Raw genomic sequence first — 17,781 nt, forward strand, 5'->3', positions numbered from 1 at the left:
ATCTTTTCCGCGATATCGCATTACGTTAAAAGTTGGAAGAAAAACCTTGTCAATTTTAAGTTCAATTTGCAGTATTACTAAACGCTATTAAAAATGTGTTAAGTAGAAAAGTAAAGAAGGCAAGTAAATAGGGCAAACAAAAATCATTCTAAGAAATTAGGTTAACACAGTTGTGCTTGGGGGCTCGAGCAGACAATTGTTTATACCCCAAGAAAAGATAGGGCACTCAGGCCTAGAAACTTTTGAACTAAAGACGTGCGGAGTAAACCCTGCTGAGAGGGACTTCTTCGATGATGTTGATGATGGGGTCTGTCTCCAGAGCTACGCCAACTTATGTGGTCGCGACATTGGCAGCTTCGACAACCTTTGTCGCCCGCAAGCGCTCCTCAAAAAGCAAGCGAGTCTTGTCAGATTCTTTGGTGAACTCCAAGTCCATCTCCCGATTATGGAACCAGGCCACATAGAATGTGTTCTCCGCAATGGTGTCGGCCTCCTTCTTGAGGACCTCCACTTTCCACTGGAGAGACTTGGTCTTCTCCACGGCTTGGACAACCATGTCTTTGCTAGCCCGGGCTTTGTCGAGTGCCTTTGTGGTCTCACCACAAGCTTTAGGTGCCTCCTCTATGGCTCGCAAAACATCCTTTGTGGCCTTAGAAGCCTCCTCTTTGGCTCTCCGGGCCTCATCCTTGGCAGGTTGGAGCTCTTCAGCTGCCTTCACAACCGCTTCCTCGAGTGCTTGGGATGCTCCATCTCCAGTGATGTTCGTAGGCAGGTCAGCTCCTTCGGGGGCACCCTCACTTTCTCCTTCAGTGCCACCACCCTAGACTAGGCTTATTGATGTTCGTAGGATTTCTCCATCATAATGTCTCCAAGGTGTTGGCAGGCCAGTGCCGACTGAGATTCAGTGCAATTAATTGATCAGTTTGTATCACAACACAATAGGAAAGGGATAGTTGGTGGAAAGAGTTAGCTTACCCGAATAGTGGCATATTGGCAGGAGGCGACAAGGGACACCTCGTTACTATCACCCAGTTGGGCGAAGTTGTGGACAGTTAGCTCACACATTGTTGAGCTAACTCTTTGGAGAGGTTCTGCTGCTAGTGGAGCAACCACATGCCCAAGCTTGGCGGAAAATAAGGTCTCCACTCCACGCAACCTATGGGAGCTTTCACTAGCCTTTCCCTGGGAGGTTTCAGATGGAGAAGAGCCTTAGTGATCTCATGCAACGCCTTATTGCCCTCCTCCATCCTTTCCTCAAAGTGCTCAAGCATCGCTTAAAAATGCTCGAGCATTGCCCCTTCATATTTCTCTGGATACACCAAGAGGCGGGGTTGGTTTTCCAGTTCCTAGCTTTCCACTTCTGGAGTATCTTAGATAGCTAGAAAGTGTGAAGATGAAATTTCATATACGGGTGTGTCCTCTGCTCAGGGAACCTTCTCATGGGGGGAGGAGATCTGTTTCCGCTTCGTTGGAGGAGGAGGTATCACCTCCTCCCGAGGCTGCTGAGATCCTCCAACAGAAGGCTCACTTGGACTCACTCTATGTCCAAGGGATAAACGAGCGATATCAACCAACCCCATTTTTCTACACAAAAATAGATAGTCAGTTAGCAATTGTAGAATAAAATAAAGAGATAATAGCAGATAGAAATTAAAAGACGCGAGCCGAGAGCACATGGGCTTCTCGGAAGCCCCACCACAACGCAACTCCTCCAGGTGAAGAACTGCGCGTGCGAACACTATAACGAGTCTTCCCATCTCCTAGGTAGCATTGGTCTCATACTGACAAAACCAGTCTGCATGGATGGACGTCATGTCATCTAGGGGCACAAATCCCCACGGGGGTAGTTGCCTGCTCGAGTGGTGGAGGTACACATCGATCAAGTTCTGGTAGTCTTGGAATTCTTCAGCAATCCAGGGGCGGTGCGATGTAAGCCCACATCGGAGGAGTGAGGGAGAGACCAACATGTGATTAGGACTTACACCGTCTCCTAATTTTCTAGCATTATAAACAGTAATAGAAGATTAACCTTGGTCAAGGGACAAACACTCTATCCCCGCCTGGAGCTCCTCCTCGAGTTCCTGGTCTTCCCAAGCTTCTTGAGCTGCTCGGACAGCTTGAGCATTCTCAAACCGCTCCTCAAGAAGTCGTTGGTTGAATATCTTGATGGTTCGACCATCAATGTAGTTGATGTGGCAGGAAGCTAGTGTGCGTGACTTGTTGGAATTTCTATATTTGGTCAAGTCCTTAGTGTTAATACATTGCCTTGCTTAGAGAAGGCCCACAGCCCTCAGGTTCTCCTCCGTGACTAGATGGCTCAGTTCCAACTATATGTCTGGAAGACCCTTCATCTTCTGTAGGTGATCTTCGTACACCTGGACGTAGGGAGTTCGGCGTAAAGGCCAATATTACAAAAACTATTATGTATTTGACGAGTTATGAAAACGGGAAAAATACAAAGCTCAGACGTGAAGATACTCACCAACCCTAGAGAACTCGAGTACATGGGTAGGATTGGTCTGTGTCGGGAAACCATTGGTGAAAAAGAAATGGTCCTTGTAATAGCACATGGCTCTCGTTGTGGTGAGGAGCCTTGTATACCAATTTGGGATGTGCATACTTCATTAAGGCGTAGTACCCGTCGAGGTCACTCTGCTTCTTCCTCGACATGGTATGGAAGCGGTAGAAGTACAAAACCTCCGCTGGAGAATGCTCTGGCCAATTCCTCATCCAATACAGGACATACATTCTAGCGAGGACCCTATATCCATTAGGGGATAGTTGGAATAGGATAATCCCCACATACTTCAAGAAGTTAACAAAGTACTGATGTAGTGGTAAGGCAGCTCCAACCATCAGGTGGGATTAACTCCACGTCTTGAAGACGTGCACAATATGATGTGCCCTCTTTCTCAACAAAGGCGCACTAAGAACTCCTCTCCGATCCCGTAGTGTTTCATGATGTGCTTCAAGGCAAGAGGGTGCTTCAGTTTGCTGAGATATTGCTCTGCTTCAAATCCTGCAACTTCGTACCTTTGTGTGGAACCTTTTAGCCTATGAGTTCAAAAATTTAACTTTGTTTTATAAAATAAATCAATTTTTTTAAAAAAAAATTAAATTTTGAACTCATATATATTGTGGTGTTGAGCATCCAAATTTTATTTATCCTAATGGGAAATTTGTGGCGAAAATCATTAAGTAGTCTGAAAAGTTTCACTTAAGTCACTAAGTAGTTTTTTGGCGGCAATAGTCAATAAGTAGGCTGAAAGGTTGCAATTAAACCATTAAAGAGATTTTTTGGTGGAAAAAGTTAGTAAGTAATTTGAAATATTATACTTAAGTCACTAAGTAGTTTTTTAGTTGCAGAAGTCATATTTTATACTAATTTTATCTCAATTTTAATTAATTAATAAAAACATAAAAATATATCATTCTAACATTGAAAAATTATTTCAAATTTATTTTACAAATAAAAAAAATGAAAAGTTATAACATGAACATTATTTAATTTTAAATGAACATTATGTGACTTTTGCAACAAAAACAACTATTTAGTGACTTAAGTACAACATTTTAGACTACTTACTGACTTTTGCCGCCCAAAAAACTACTTAATGACTTAAGTGCAATCTTTCAGACAACTTCCTGACTTTTGCCACCAAAAAAATTACTTAGTGATTTTAAGTGCAATCTTTTGAACTACTTAATAATTTTGGCCGCAATATTTCCTATTCGAAAATATTAATTTAATACAATCTGTTTACCCAAAAAAGATTCATCTAATGATGTGGCAAGTCCAATACGCATGTGGGATGCGCGTGACTATTTAAGTGGGTACGTTCTGGTTGACCATCGATCATAATAGAATTCACTCGGTAGAAGGCATATTTTATGGATGACCAGGCTGGTCGCAGTATATCAGATATTTTTTTATATAGATATGTAATCTCGCATTTATGTGATAATTGTAATTTTCATTATTTTTTTAGATACGCTTGTATTAAATGTAATCAAGGCCCACCGGCCCATAAGGAGATCCTTGAGCCTATAAATAAGACTAAAAGGGCTCATTTGGGAGATCTTTTTTTTTTTTTTGGGGGGGGGGGGGGGGGGGCTCTGGAGAGAGAGAATTATTATTTTACGCAATACTTTGTATCTTTTGTTAAGCTTGTGAAACTCGGTAAACCCTAGTTTACTGATCATTAGTTTTCATACATTAATAAGAACACTAAGTAGACGTAGGTCATTACCATCTTTGGGGCAGAACCACTATAAATCTTTGTGTCATTTATCTCTTTGTCTTGAATTCATCTCATTTTAATCATTTTACTTGACTCTGCGTCGTTGACCAAATCAAGGGTCAACATTTTGTTGCTTTCATTGAGAGCTTGAACTTAAGGCCTCCAAGAAGAAAAATGGCGAAAACAACTAGGAAAACTGAGCAAACCTTCGGGAATGCGCCAACCCAACCTCCTCTAGCCGCAAGTGGAATTGGAAGAGGAGGAGATGGATGCTAAAAATTTGAGAATGACTCTGATTGTGCTACAAGAAGAATTAGCCAATTTAAGGGCTAATCAAGAGAATGTGGCTGAAACAATGGTGTTGCAACAAAGGGAGATTGATAGGCAACGCCAAGAGCTGAATGAGCGGCAGGCTGACATGGACCGTTGGCAAAGGGATACCATTGCCGCCCTAGAGAAATCCATTCAGTTGGCCCGAGGACAGCCTGCACCTGCCTCCCAACCGGATCAACCACCTAGTACTCACCCACAGCAAAATCCACAATCAGATCATCCCCAACATCACCATAATCCGCCACAGTTGGCAAACCCTCAGAGGGTGGAGCAACCCCCTATTGCTGAATAGGAGATTCTGTTTTGGGATCCTGAGCAACAGCCACCCTCTCATGCTGATTAAGATAATCCCCAACAGGAAAGGCAAAATAGGGCCAGGCAGCGTCCTAAAAGCCCAAGATGCCAGACGGCTGAGGAACAGAACCCCCCGAGCAGAGAACAATGTCCTTCTGCGAGTAGAAGGTAGATGGAATCAGGCTCTACGGTCAGGGGTATTCCACGACATAATAATGTCTGGGGACCTACCGACCAACGCAGGCCTCCACCTACCTATCGAGACATTCTAGCGGGGAGAGAGGGAAATAGTATGAATAGCAGGTCACACCGTCATCGGTCCCAATTTAGAGATGGCCATAACTATAATGAGGTGGATTCTAGCAGGAGGAATGCTGGTCGGCAGCGAGAAGAAAGGGGTGAAGAGCAGAACCCTCCGCCAAGGGAGAACCGACCAGGAAGCCAAAATGCTGGGGGGAAATCTAAGTAGCCGGACTTCTTTGATCGATTGGGCACGAGCGAACAAAGGCGTAGGGGGGAAGATTTGAGGGATGTCCTCATTGATAGAAGGGAAAGACACGTCGAGTATTTCCCCCCAGCGTCGGTTGCTCCAATAGTACCAGATGCTGTACAGGCCCAGCTCGATGCTTTAAATCAGGTCATCCAACAACTAGTTGGGAACCAAACATCTCATATTGAATTTGATCAGAGAAAGGGCACTCCATTTGTGCAAAGAATCGCAATGGTAGAGACTCCAAGCAAATTCAAAATGTCGGTCTTGCCCAACTTCACTGGATTAGAAGATCCTTTGTCTCACGTTAACAAATTTGAGATATAGATGGACATCCAGAAGGTGTCAGACGATGCTCGGTGGAAAATTTTTCCAGCAACTTTATTCGAACTGCTCAGGAGTGGTTTTTTAAATTCCCTCCGACCAGTATAGTCTCTTGGGAAATGTTTGTAAAGGAGTTTTATGGACAGTTCTATGCTGGTCGGGTACATCCAATTGAGGCCAATCAGCTGGTTGAAATCCATCAGAAGGAAGGAGAAACCCTAAAGGGTATGTTCAACGCCTTATGCGAGCAGCTGTTGGGGCCAAGACAGTTGGGGGTGAAAGGAAGATGATGGCTCTTATTGCTGGGGTACGACGCCACTCATCTCTTTGGAATAGTTTGCAGAAGAATGGAGTTAAGAGTACTCAGGAATTTCTGGAACGAGTAGACATGTACATCAAGCTTGAGGAGGCCATCGCCAATGAAGGGAAGTCTCCTACAGACGACTAGGGCCCAAAAGAATCTCTCACCAAAGCCGTAAATGAGTCTGGGAAGACCAATGTCAATGGCAAAAATAACGGGAAGAATGGGGGGAATAGGGTGAACCACGAGCCAATGACATCTGATAACAAACACCCAAAACAAAATAGATATGAGCTGAGGTTCACCAATTATACGACCCTAGTTGATAGCTGAGCGGAGGTGTACCAGGCCATTCACACTACTGTTCCCTTAAGGCGACCAGCCCCAATCAAGAAGGACATATCCAAGAGAGATACTACCAAGTTTTGTCGTTATGGCCATGACACCAACGAGTACAACCAGCTCAGGTATGAGATTGATTTCCTCATTAGACAAGAACACCTGAGGAGGTATGTGCGAATAGCTGGAGGTTCTCAGCGAGAGGCTCAAGGAGGCAACGAGCAGGCACCTGTACGCCAACGCTCGTCTCCTCCACAACCAGCTCCAGTTGTTGGTGCATTGTTGAACATCTATGGAGGACCACACATAGTAGGTGATAGTGGAAAGGTGAGGCAAAGATATGCTCGAACCTTACGTCACGATCAGGACATTGAAATGTTGAACATAGAGGAGCAAACTCCCAAAAAAGCTCGAACATAAGAAGAATTAATAACCTTCTTCGAGCTTGACGCTCAGCATATTCGATTTCCCCATTCAGATCCTCTGGTCGTGGACGTCTAGATTGCCAACATGATGGTCAAGCGAGTGTTAGTGGATACCGGAAGCTTAGTCAACATCCTATATAAATCTTTACTAGAAAGGATGAAATTGTCAGCGCAAGATTTGGAGCCATGAAACCAAACCATTAATGGTTGTTCTGACGAAGGGCTCGCACAAACCGGGTGAATCAAGCTTCCAGTCACAGTAGGAGCTGCACCTGCGATTAGGACATTACTCACTGCTTTCATAGTAGTTGATTGTCCTTCTGCATATAATGCTGTGATTGGAAGGCCTATCCTAGTCGACCTGCGAGCCGTGACCTCAGTCTAGCACTTGGCCATGAAGTTTCCAACTAACGCAGGAGTGGGATGTGTGTTGGGAAACCAACGAGAAGCGCGAGAGTGTTATAATTCCTCGATCACCAAGGAAAAAAGAGGCGGATCGGGGGAAAAGGCCGAGAAAAGGTTGCTGATGGCAAATGAAGTACAAGCCCAATCAGGTGAACAGGTCACCAAATAGGGTGTTGCTCAAAGTGAGGATAGAGACTTAGATCCTCGCTTTGGGGATTTTGAAGAAAATGTTGGACCCGTGGAGGACCTTGAGGAGGTCCAACTAGAAGAAGAAGATCCGACCAGGGTTGTGAAAGTCGGTAAAAACTTAGAGACAACAACAAAAAATAAACTGGTAGAATTTTTGAAGGAGAACCAAAAGGTGTTCGTCTGGTTGCATAAAGATATGGTTGGGATAGACCCAGCAGTGATCAGCCATGTCTTGAATATAGACAAAAAATTTCCACCTATACAACAAAAAAGAAGGCTTCTCGACAAAGATAGATCGAAGGCTGTAAAAGATGAAGTCGAGAAGCTGAAGGAAAACAGATTCATAAGGGTAGAATTTTATCCATCTTGGGTCTCTAATCCCATACTGGTTCCTAAGTCGAATGGCAAGTGGAGGACGTGCGTGGATTGTTTCCCACTTCCAAGGATCGCGTAACTGGTCGATGCTACATCAGGGCATGGGATTTTATCATTCATGGACGCATACTCTGGGTACAATCAAATTAGTATGCATCCACCTGATGAGGATCACACTAGCTTTCGAACAGATACAGGGCTGTACTGCTACAAAGAAATGCCCTTCGGTTTGAAAAACACTGGTGCGACCTACCAGTGACTGGTCAACCATATGTTCAAAGAACTGATCGGCGTCAGTATGGAAGTATATGTCAATGACATGCTGGTTAAGTCAAAGAAAACAAAAGAACACATCGAGGACCTTCGAAAATGCTTTAACATCTTGAACAGATATCAGATGAAGCTAAATCCCCTTAAGTGTTCCTTTGGCGTTGGATTAGGGAAATTTTTGGGATTCATAGTAAACTCGTGAGGAATCGAAGCTAATCCCGAAAAGATTCAGGCCCTGATCGAGATGCAGTCTCCTGCCAAGATTAAAGATGTTCAAAGCCTAACTGGGAGGATCGCCGCCCTGAGTAGATTCATATCCAAGTCAAAGAACAAGTGTCCCATTTATCAATATACTCACGGGAAACAAGAACTTTGAATGGACAGAAAAGTGCGAGCATGCTTTTCAAGCGTTGAAGTCCCACATGTCACAACCACCAATCTTGTCTAAACCGATTGAAAAAGAAACTTTGTTCATCTATTTGGCAGTCACCGAGTATGCTGCTAGTGCTGTTTTGATCAAAGAAGAAGACAATGTTCAGAAAAGAGTATATTATGTGAGCAAGAGGTTAGTGGGAGCAGAATTATGGTATCCACCCATTGAAAGGTTAGCCTATAGCTTGATTCTGGCCTCAAGGAAGATGTGACCTTACTTTCAAGCTCACCCTATCGTGGTGCTCACCGGCTAGCCATTACGGCAAGTCTTGCAGAAACTAGAAGCCGCTGGTCGGTTGTTAAAATGGGCAGTCGAACTTGGACAGTTCAACATTTCTTATTCTCCACGAGCAGCTGTGAAAGGACAAGCTCTAGGAGACTTTGTCGCAGAATTCACCGGGATCCCAATTAGCGAACTGATGGAAGAAATGATAAGTCAAAATCAAACTCCTTCTTGGAAGTTGTTCGTAGATGGATCTTCCAATGAGCATAATGCAGGAGCGGGTTTGATCTTAATCACACCCGAAGGACATCGGTTCCATTGTGCAATCATATTCAACTTTACATCGTCCAATAATGAAGTCGAATACGAAGCTCTGCTCGCAGGATTAAGACTAGCCAAAGACATGGATACAAAGTCACTAGAAATTTATAGCGATTCCTAGCTAGTGGTTATCCAGATTAGGGGAGAGTATCAAGCTAGGGGTCTTAAGATGGTGGCTTATTTGAACAAAGAAAAATACTTATTGGCGTAGTTTGAAAAGTATACTCTTCAACAAGTGCCTCGCGATCAGAATTCAAATGTTGATGCCTTGGCCAAGTTAGTAAGCGCAAAAGATGCAGCCACCTTGAACATAGTGTCAGTTGAACGCCTGTCGATACCAAGCATTCAAGAAGAAGAGTCTTCACTAATGATCCAAGCGACAGACACATGGATGATGCCCATCGCTGAATAACTTGAGCAGGGATTGCTTCCAGCAGAAAAAAACAAGGTGAGGACGCTTCAGAGGCAATCGACTCGATTTATTCTGGTCAACGTAATTTTGTATAGAAGGGGGTACTCGATGCCTTTGTTGCTATGAGTTTCTAAGGAGAAAGCCAAGGAGATAATGCAAGAAGTCCATGAAGGCTTCTGTGGAGATCACGTTGGGGGGGAAGAGTTTGTCGAAAAAGATCTTAAGGCAACGGTGTTTCTGGCCTACCATGAATGAGGACTCTATGGATTTCGTTCGAAATGTGACAAGTGTCAAAGATTCTCCAAGATACCATGAGCAGCCCCAAATGAGGTCAAACAGATGCAAAGCCTGTGGCCATTCGCAAAATGGGGGATTGATCTGATCGGGTCTTTACCTACAGGAAAAGGGAATGTCAAATATGCAGTAGTTGCTGTTGACTACTTTACAAAGTGGGTGGAAGCTGGGCCACTGGCAACAATAACGACCAAGAAAGTTTTGGACTTTTTTGTAAAAAACATAGTGTGTCGATATGGGCCGCCAAGGAAAATTGTCTTGGATAATGACACACAATTTGACAGTGACCTTTTCACTGATTTATGTGAGAGGCATGGGATTATAAAAAGTTTTTCATCAGTAGCTCATCCGCAAGAAAATGGACAAGTTGAAGCTATCAATAAGACTCTAAAGGACACACTAAAGAAAAGACTCAAAGAAGCAAAAGGCGCATGGCCAAAGCAATTACTCGAAGTACTTTGGTCGCATAGAACATCCCATCAAACAGCAACATGCCATACTCCATTTTCCTTGGCTTATGGGTATGAAGCCATGTTGCCTGTTGAGCTCAACCCACCATCACATAGAAGGCTGACATACGATCAAAGCGCTAATAATCAATTATTGATGGAGTCCTTAGACTTGGTCGATGAAAGATGCGAGCAAGCTCAGCTTCAAGTAGCAGCTTACCAGCAAAGAAAGTTTAACGTGGGAGATTTGGTACTTAGAAGAGCTTTCCTTAACACTCATGACCAAGCTGTCAGAGTGCTCGGGCCAAACTGGGAAGGTTCGTATCAGATTGAATTTTTTTTTCAACCTGGCACATATAAACTTGCTCGCTTAAATGGATATCTCATTCCTCGCTATTAGAATGGAGAACACATGCGCAAGTATTATCAATAAACATTTATTTTTAAAGAATTGGCTTGTATTACTTTTACTTTTTACAAGTTTATGAACAAGGGCTAGTCAATTATCTGACTGGTCGCTTACAAGTGTAAGATCAATTTTTGATCACTCATACAGACATGATTTTGTCCATTTATTATGAGAAATAAAAGGAACTATGTGCATCCAGTTATTCTTGCCAAATTATTAAATTTTGAAAAATCAAAACAAAGTGCTATGCTAAGTTCGGTCATACGAACATATGTTATAATAATAGAAAATATTATAATAAAAAAATGAAATGTTTTACACTGCAAGCAGTTATTGCTCGGTTGTAAATTAATAAAATAAAAGGATAGCTGCCTTGAGCAACAAAATTGTCTTAACATTGCGAACCGTAGTTCGCATGTTCCAGTTACAAATATATATATATATATAAATATATCACGGAGCAACAGGAGGATCTGGTTGGGATTACTGGTCGATGGTGGTCCCTGCATCCTCTTCAGCGGCTTCGGTTCCAGTCGCAAAGGAGATTTCAGGGGACTCCTGAGCTTTCTGTTCCTCTGCCAGACGGGCGGCAAACTTTGCCAGTTCAACCTGCTTTACCTGCTCGGGAAGGTAGTCAAAGTTTGCCTCTGGGTTGTTCTTCTAGAACAAGTAGAAGCAGTTGAAAGTCAATCCTTTGAACTTCTCCAGATTGCGAGAGTTGGTTCCCTCGAGTAGTTTAATTCGTTCATCCAGCTTAGCGGTTTCCTTTCGGCTGATCACCAGGTCATCTTGGAGTTTGGTGGCCTCTTTGAAGTTAATCTCCGAAGCCTCCTTAAACTTCTCCTTGGCAGCAGTTATTTTGACCACCGACTCTTGGCATCTCCTCAGCTCCTCGCTCAGGTCGGCAACTCTACACTCGACCGCCTTAATCTCTTCCGCATGTTTGGCCTCAGCCGCCTTCATTTGCTCGATATATATGGTCTCGAAATCCTTGATCTCCTCAGCAAAAATGGCCTCGGTCTCCTCAGCTCGGTACCAGCTGTGTCCTATGGTGAGGATACCCTCCGTACAGAAAAAGAAAAGTAAACCAGTCAGGGGCTATTAAAGAAAGTGTTGTTTGATTAAAGAAAAAAGAAGAAACACACTTACGATGAGGACTTCAAACAGTCCGCGGCTGATGACCTGGCTATTCGATAGTGGAGAAAGATGTGAGAAGACTTACTGGCTATGGTGGTGCTTTGATAGCCTTTGCAGCTTCTCATAAGTAGTGTTGAAGGCGTTACTCAATGGATCATTGACCGAGGGTCTCCTCACCAGCTCGGGGGGGGGGGGGGGGGGTTATTGCGAGGAGGAGTACGTGTCACATTACTGGAAGAAGTGGGCGCTGGGGGAGGTGCTGGAGGATCCTCTATTCAAGATTTTTTCTTGGAGGGATCACTCCTGGTTTCCCCTGGGTGCCTCGAGCAGCCGCATATGTACACACCGTCACCTAAGCTCTCCAGCTCAAGGATGGTCCATCTTTCTTTTGCCTTTACCTGCACCACATAGCACCCATGAGCCGAAGCCCAGCAAGAGAACTCAATATGCTCATGAACAGTAATAACATGTCATCAAATCATAAGGCACACGCCTAGCAGATATAGCCCTAATCAAGCAGGCAAACAAATCCACGTAATGATGGGTATCTAGGATAAGGAATCCTGCCCTCTAGAGTAGATGACTATCAAGACAATCACAATCAGATAAGTGATTTATCACTGGTGGTTCCGGTAACCATACCGGGCTGATAACCCTGAATAAAAGAGTGACAGTGGTACAAGTCACTAAGGTGGGTTTTGTTCCCTCTAGCCGCGTGATGATAGGGTCACCGGGGCTTTATAAATAAGTGATCATTTCACTAGCTTAAACAGGATAGGTGCATGATGACTAGTCACCAACATAACCTTCCTCATGACCATAGAGTCATAACCATGGAACACTGTTCCCTAGTCATGTGACAAGCACTCACCTAGGCCTTAGGCCCTGGCTCTGAGTAACTAGTCTTAGACTAGACAAGCGCTTATAATTTTCATCGACCTTCAGGTCGGTCTAGCATTAATGCTCCTGGAGTCATTCAACACTGATATCGATTAGATCTAATCTTCATTTGGCCGCCGTTTCTGACTCTTAGGTCAGTAATACGTGACCAGTGCTGTCCCTGACTAGTGAGTGCCATACACAGGTAAGCAATGCTACCAAACATATATCATATGTCAAATATCCGACACAGGGCATTCGGCATGCTTACTCAATAATTACTAGCACAATTAGGATCATGCATAAACGTAGAGGCTCAAGCTCTAAACAACCTCATATTCAATATACATAGCAAGCCCTAATCACATGTTTCTCGTGCATTACATTTAAACATCCAACATGCATCAAGAATAACCATGCATGTCACATATACACAGGGTGCAGTTTTCTTACCTTTGGACCAAGCACAGGTTACCAATAAATGAGCCACAAGCACGATCCCAATTCCAAGCCTCTAGTGATAATCTACTCACAACCACAAATGGTGATCCAAAGAGTTCAAGTTCTAAAACCAATCCCGGAACCAAAACCTAGCCTCCAAGACATCAAACCCCACCAATCCGGGTAGTAGGAATGATCCCGAGGCCTAAAACCATGTTCTCGAGGTCAAAACGCTCAAATGGGCTCAACACCCTGCTTGAGCTGCGGCCCTAGGACCTTGAGCAGCGGCCTCCAGCCATCCTAGGAGCAAGTGCCGCGACGCCCCTCACACAGGGCCGCGGCACCCCTCACATAGGGCTGTGGCGCCCAGCAAGGCCATAGTGCCTCCACCTGCTTCTCCGAACTAGGGCCGCGACGCCCAAGAACAGGGCCGCGGTGCCCAAGAACAAGGCCGCGGCCCCCCACCCAGAGCTAGCCATAACCCCGATTTTAACCTTTTAAAACCTCGCAAAACATACCTAAACACCCCCAAATCCAAAAATCAAAGTTCCAAAACATCCCCATGATCCAAAACCCATAAAACCCAAGCTTCAATTCAATCGAAAACTCATCAAAACACAAAGTCCAATTCAAGCTTAAAAACCTTAAAAACTTAAAACTTAAAACTTGAATTACCTCCAATTGAATTGTTTCCAACTAAATCCCCTGGTTAATAAGCTTCTAATGTTCCCTAGGATCTCTATGCCTCGATCCTCGCTTGATTCCGACTCCTAGAACTCAAGTTATCTTCGAAAATGCGACCGGGAGACAAAAATGGAACTTTGAGGGAGAGAGAGCGTACAGAACGTTCTTTTATTATTTTAAAAGGTTACTTCAAGCTTAAGTAGCCTCAAAAAAAACCTAACGCTCGGGGTCCCGAAAACACTCCCGGGGACAAAATAGTCAAAACCTCCAGAATTTTCTCCTGATCTTACCAACTCCCAATTTATCACCAAATATTAATTCCCATTACCCAATAACCCGGTAATGCTCTAAATACCCCTTGACTCACTCTGAGTCAAGAATAAATACCGTTGTGACTTTCCCACTAGCTTACCTCCTAAGATCGTCTTGTGCTGGGTAACCCTGACATAACCAAATAATAATAAAGCACCACACACATATCACATATATGCCAAATATGCCCGAAATGGCCAAAATATGAAAGTCACTCAATTACTCAAAAATGAGTTCACATGCATATTTAATACACCTAAACATGCATATTATCATTTAATTACATAATAAATCAATTATGGGCCTCCCGACCTCCTAATCAAGGTCTTAAACCTCATTAGGAAATTGGGGCATTACAACTATCCCTTCCTTACAGAAATTTCGTCCTCGAAATTTATCTGAACCGTCCGGAATATAAATTCTGGACAACTGATTCTAGTTTCCCAGGTCGTTTCCCCGACCTCACTAGCTCTTTAACATTACCTTAACTCAAGGTACACTTTGTTCCTCCGAACCTCATTATTTCTGTTTCATATTTGGACTGGCTATTCTTTACAGGATAACTTAGCCTCAATTCCCCATATTCTCATAACTCAACTCATGAGTTTCTTTTAACCCATGTCCTCAGCATGGAAATACATAATACACTGTGTACAACTAATAGTGCCAAAGACAAGGTCGATCCAAAATCAACCTAATCAGTCTTATCCATCACTCAAACTGTTATACTACTCTAGGGCTCAACTTTCCCTTAACTCCTCACCCCTTTCCATGGTAATACTTTTGAGGAAGATATAATCTTATACCTAAAACTCTATGTCCCTACTTTTCAATTCAACAAAACTTTTCCATTTACTCTGAGAAGTGAGCATCCAAGCTTCACCCTCTAATAATCTCAATATTCCTCTGAACCACCTCAAGATCCAGATATATATTAACTCATTCATCTTATAAGATGTCCTTCCAATAATAATTGGATAACCCTCTCTCTCTGATTTACCATCAGTCTGAGAGTAATAAACTGTACTAAATTTAATCTATATACTCATCGCCTTCTTAACCCTTCCAAAACCTGGAAGTCGCAGTAGAGTCTTCATCTGATAAGATAGACCTTGAGTTTCATGAAGGCGCACTATTTCTTTCTCACATAGAGATCTGAATTATGATAAGCTGTGTTATTCATCCCTATTGACAAAATAAACTTACTTAAAACATTGGTCTACAATGACCCAATCCAAATCACGCTGACCCCTTAACCTGGGCAACCCCACCGCGAACTCCATCGTGATGATTCCTTGTTTCCATTACAAAATACTCAACACTTGCAATGGCCTTACTGAATCCCGATACTCTGTCTTGACCTACTATCAGGCTAAGAACTTTACCACGCATTCCATTACATCCCTCTCCATCTCAGGCCACCACTATAAAGCTTTCATATCCTGTTACATTTCCATAATGCCTGAATGAAAAGACTAGAAGAATAGCATGAGATTCATCCAGAATCTCCCAATTAATCTTAGTGTCCATCAGATTCCAAATCCGACCCTATACCACAATAAATTCATATATGACACTGTACAACTCTTAGCTAATCCAGCTAAGACTTTTCATTCAATCTTTCTTATCTGTGGTTCACTTAATTGTTTTCCTTTTGATCTTCTCTGAGATAATAATCTCAAACATAACACTGGCCACCTGGCCCACCAGAAACTCTACTCTAGTTCTGGTCAGATCCTTTAACCAACATATTACATAGGCAATTACTTTTCTTTGTCACTGAGATGTCATAACGACCTACTAATTGGTTCTGACCTGCAAGAAGACTCAGAACTATTTCCCAAGGCACATGTAATATCTTTACCACCCAAGGACACTCCTGCCCCTAAGGCGTTCCTTAACCTAGGGAAATCTCCGCAGAGAAAATACCACAATACCATCGTCCAAGATGATCACAAATCCTATTCAAATATTCCTTTGAATGCTTTCATCTGATTCATAAACACTTGGCATTAAACAAATTCTCAAGACATACTCAGCACTTCCAGTGTCCTTATCTGTTATAACAGCAAACTTCTGCACATTTTCTTTCTTGATCTCTAGCTGGCACTAACCAGATCCAAGATCCACCTTAGAGAATATCACCTTACTCACTGACTGAGTTTTAATTATAAAAACTCTGTTGAGCCATTAAAAACAGTTCCCTAAAACCTGAATCCATTCCTGGCACCAATCTAATCACCATAATATCTCTCCATATAAAAGAAACCCTGGCAAACCACCTGGAAACATAGTCAGAACTCACAGAATAATCCAGTCTGTCCTGGCTCCACTGGCACACTCTAAGTGGCATCCACCACACTAGCTAAGAGTTCCATGCCTCTTTCTGCCATAAAACTCTAGCTCTCACTATAGATGTCATAAACACATCAGATCTATGCGCAGTGCCAACTCTCACAAGACTTAACACTCTCAAGCCTAAGGGTTACTACCCTTTCCTTACCATTTAGCATTGCCCCATAATTACTTAACCAATCCATACCCCGGATCAACCAAAGCCAGTCATAGCCAGCTTATGAAAACCACTGATGAGCCTTTCCACAATAATTCACTTGATCTCTTAAATTACCAATACAATATCACTTCTTCATCATAACATAACCATATGGCCTGTGTAGCAACTTTATGCTTCTCTATATGAAACAAATAGACAACAACATGGCACCAAGTCATTCAACACAAAATAAATATCAGGACCAAAAGCTAACCTGCCACCCCCGAGGAACTGGTCTCGGTCTTAGACTGCCTCGGAATAAACACTCGAGTTGGAATCGAGCTGTCTATCCCTTTTTCTCATCCTCTCTTAGCCTTGGGAAATCCCTCTTTATATGTCCAACCACTCCACATAAGAAACATGTCTTTGGTTGGCACCCCTTCAAATGGCGCCTCTTGCACCGAACACATATTGGATAAGTCCTCCAGTGCTCCTTCTTGCCTGCTCCAATAAGTGGAGATACCACTATTTGAGCTTCGTGCTCCCTAGCACTCTTCTTCTCATCTCTTATGCTCTCAACAGCAAGAGCCTTCTCTACCACCTGAGCAAAGGTGAAGATTTCATGCACTGGGGAAACTCTAATACCCTGAACTATTCCAAGATTCAATCCCTGAACAAACTTTTTCTTTTGAGCTATATCTGTGGGTACCATGTCTAAAGAAAACTTGGTCAACCCATCAAATCTGCTAACATACTCGGCTACTGTTGCCTTTCCTTGAACGAGACTCAGAAACTCATTCATCTTAGCGGTCTTAGCTGCATCACAGTAATATTTTTCATTGAACAACTGCCTAAATTCTTTCCAGTCCATCACAACTGTATCTCGTGTCTGGGATACTACCTCCTACCACGTCCGGGCATCATCCCGCAATACAAATGTCGCACAAGCCACCCGATCGTGACCTACCAACCCCATGCTGTCAAGAATGGAGCTGATCATGCCCATCCATTGCTTAGCTCTGAATGGATCTAGGCCTCCCTCGAAGACTGGAGGGTAATACTCCTGGAATCTTCCACAGAGAAATTCCCATATGCTCTCAACCCTAGGCTGAGCCAAAGCTGATGCCACTCCTGGCATAACAAAGGAAGAGGTGCTGCCCAGCAGATTCCACTATTGCTTCAGACACCTAATCTCTTCCTCATGCCTCTGCAATCTTGATTGCAAATCTATGAACATCTACTGAAAATTCATAGGAGCAGATGAAGAACTGAAACCCTGGCTGTAACTCCCAGCCTCTGAATAACCAC

General features: G+C 43.2%; 1 protein-coding gene across 1 annotated transcript; it reads right to left on the minus strand.

The window, feature by feature from the left end:
• Positions 1-331: 331 nt before the first annotated feature.
• Positions 332-11,489, minus strand: LOC133795843 (uncharacterized). The gene is made up of 5 exons (XM_062233298.1): positions 11,307-11,489; positions 11,014-11,186; positions 1,488-1,584; positions 976-1,182; positions 332-820 (listed from the first exon to the last, which is right to left on the minus strand). Exons 1-5 carry the CDS (start codon positions 11,487-11,489, stop codon positions 332-334), a joined length of 1,149 nt encoding a protein of 382 aa, XP_062089282.1.
• Between the last annotated feature and the right edge of the window lie 6,292 nt (positions 11,490-17,781).

Source organism: Humulus lupulus, chromosome 8 (genome assembly GCF_963169125.1).
Source record: "Humulus lupulus chromosome 8, drHumLupu1.1, whole genome shotgun sequence".
Lineage (NCBI taxonomy): Eukaryota > Viridiplantae > Streptophyta > Magnoliopsida > Rosales > Cannabaceae > Humulus > Humulus lupulus.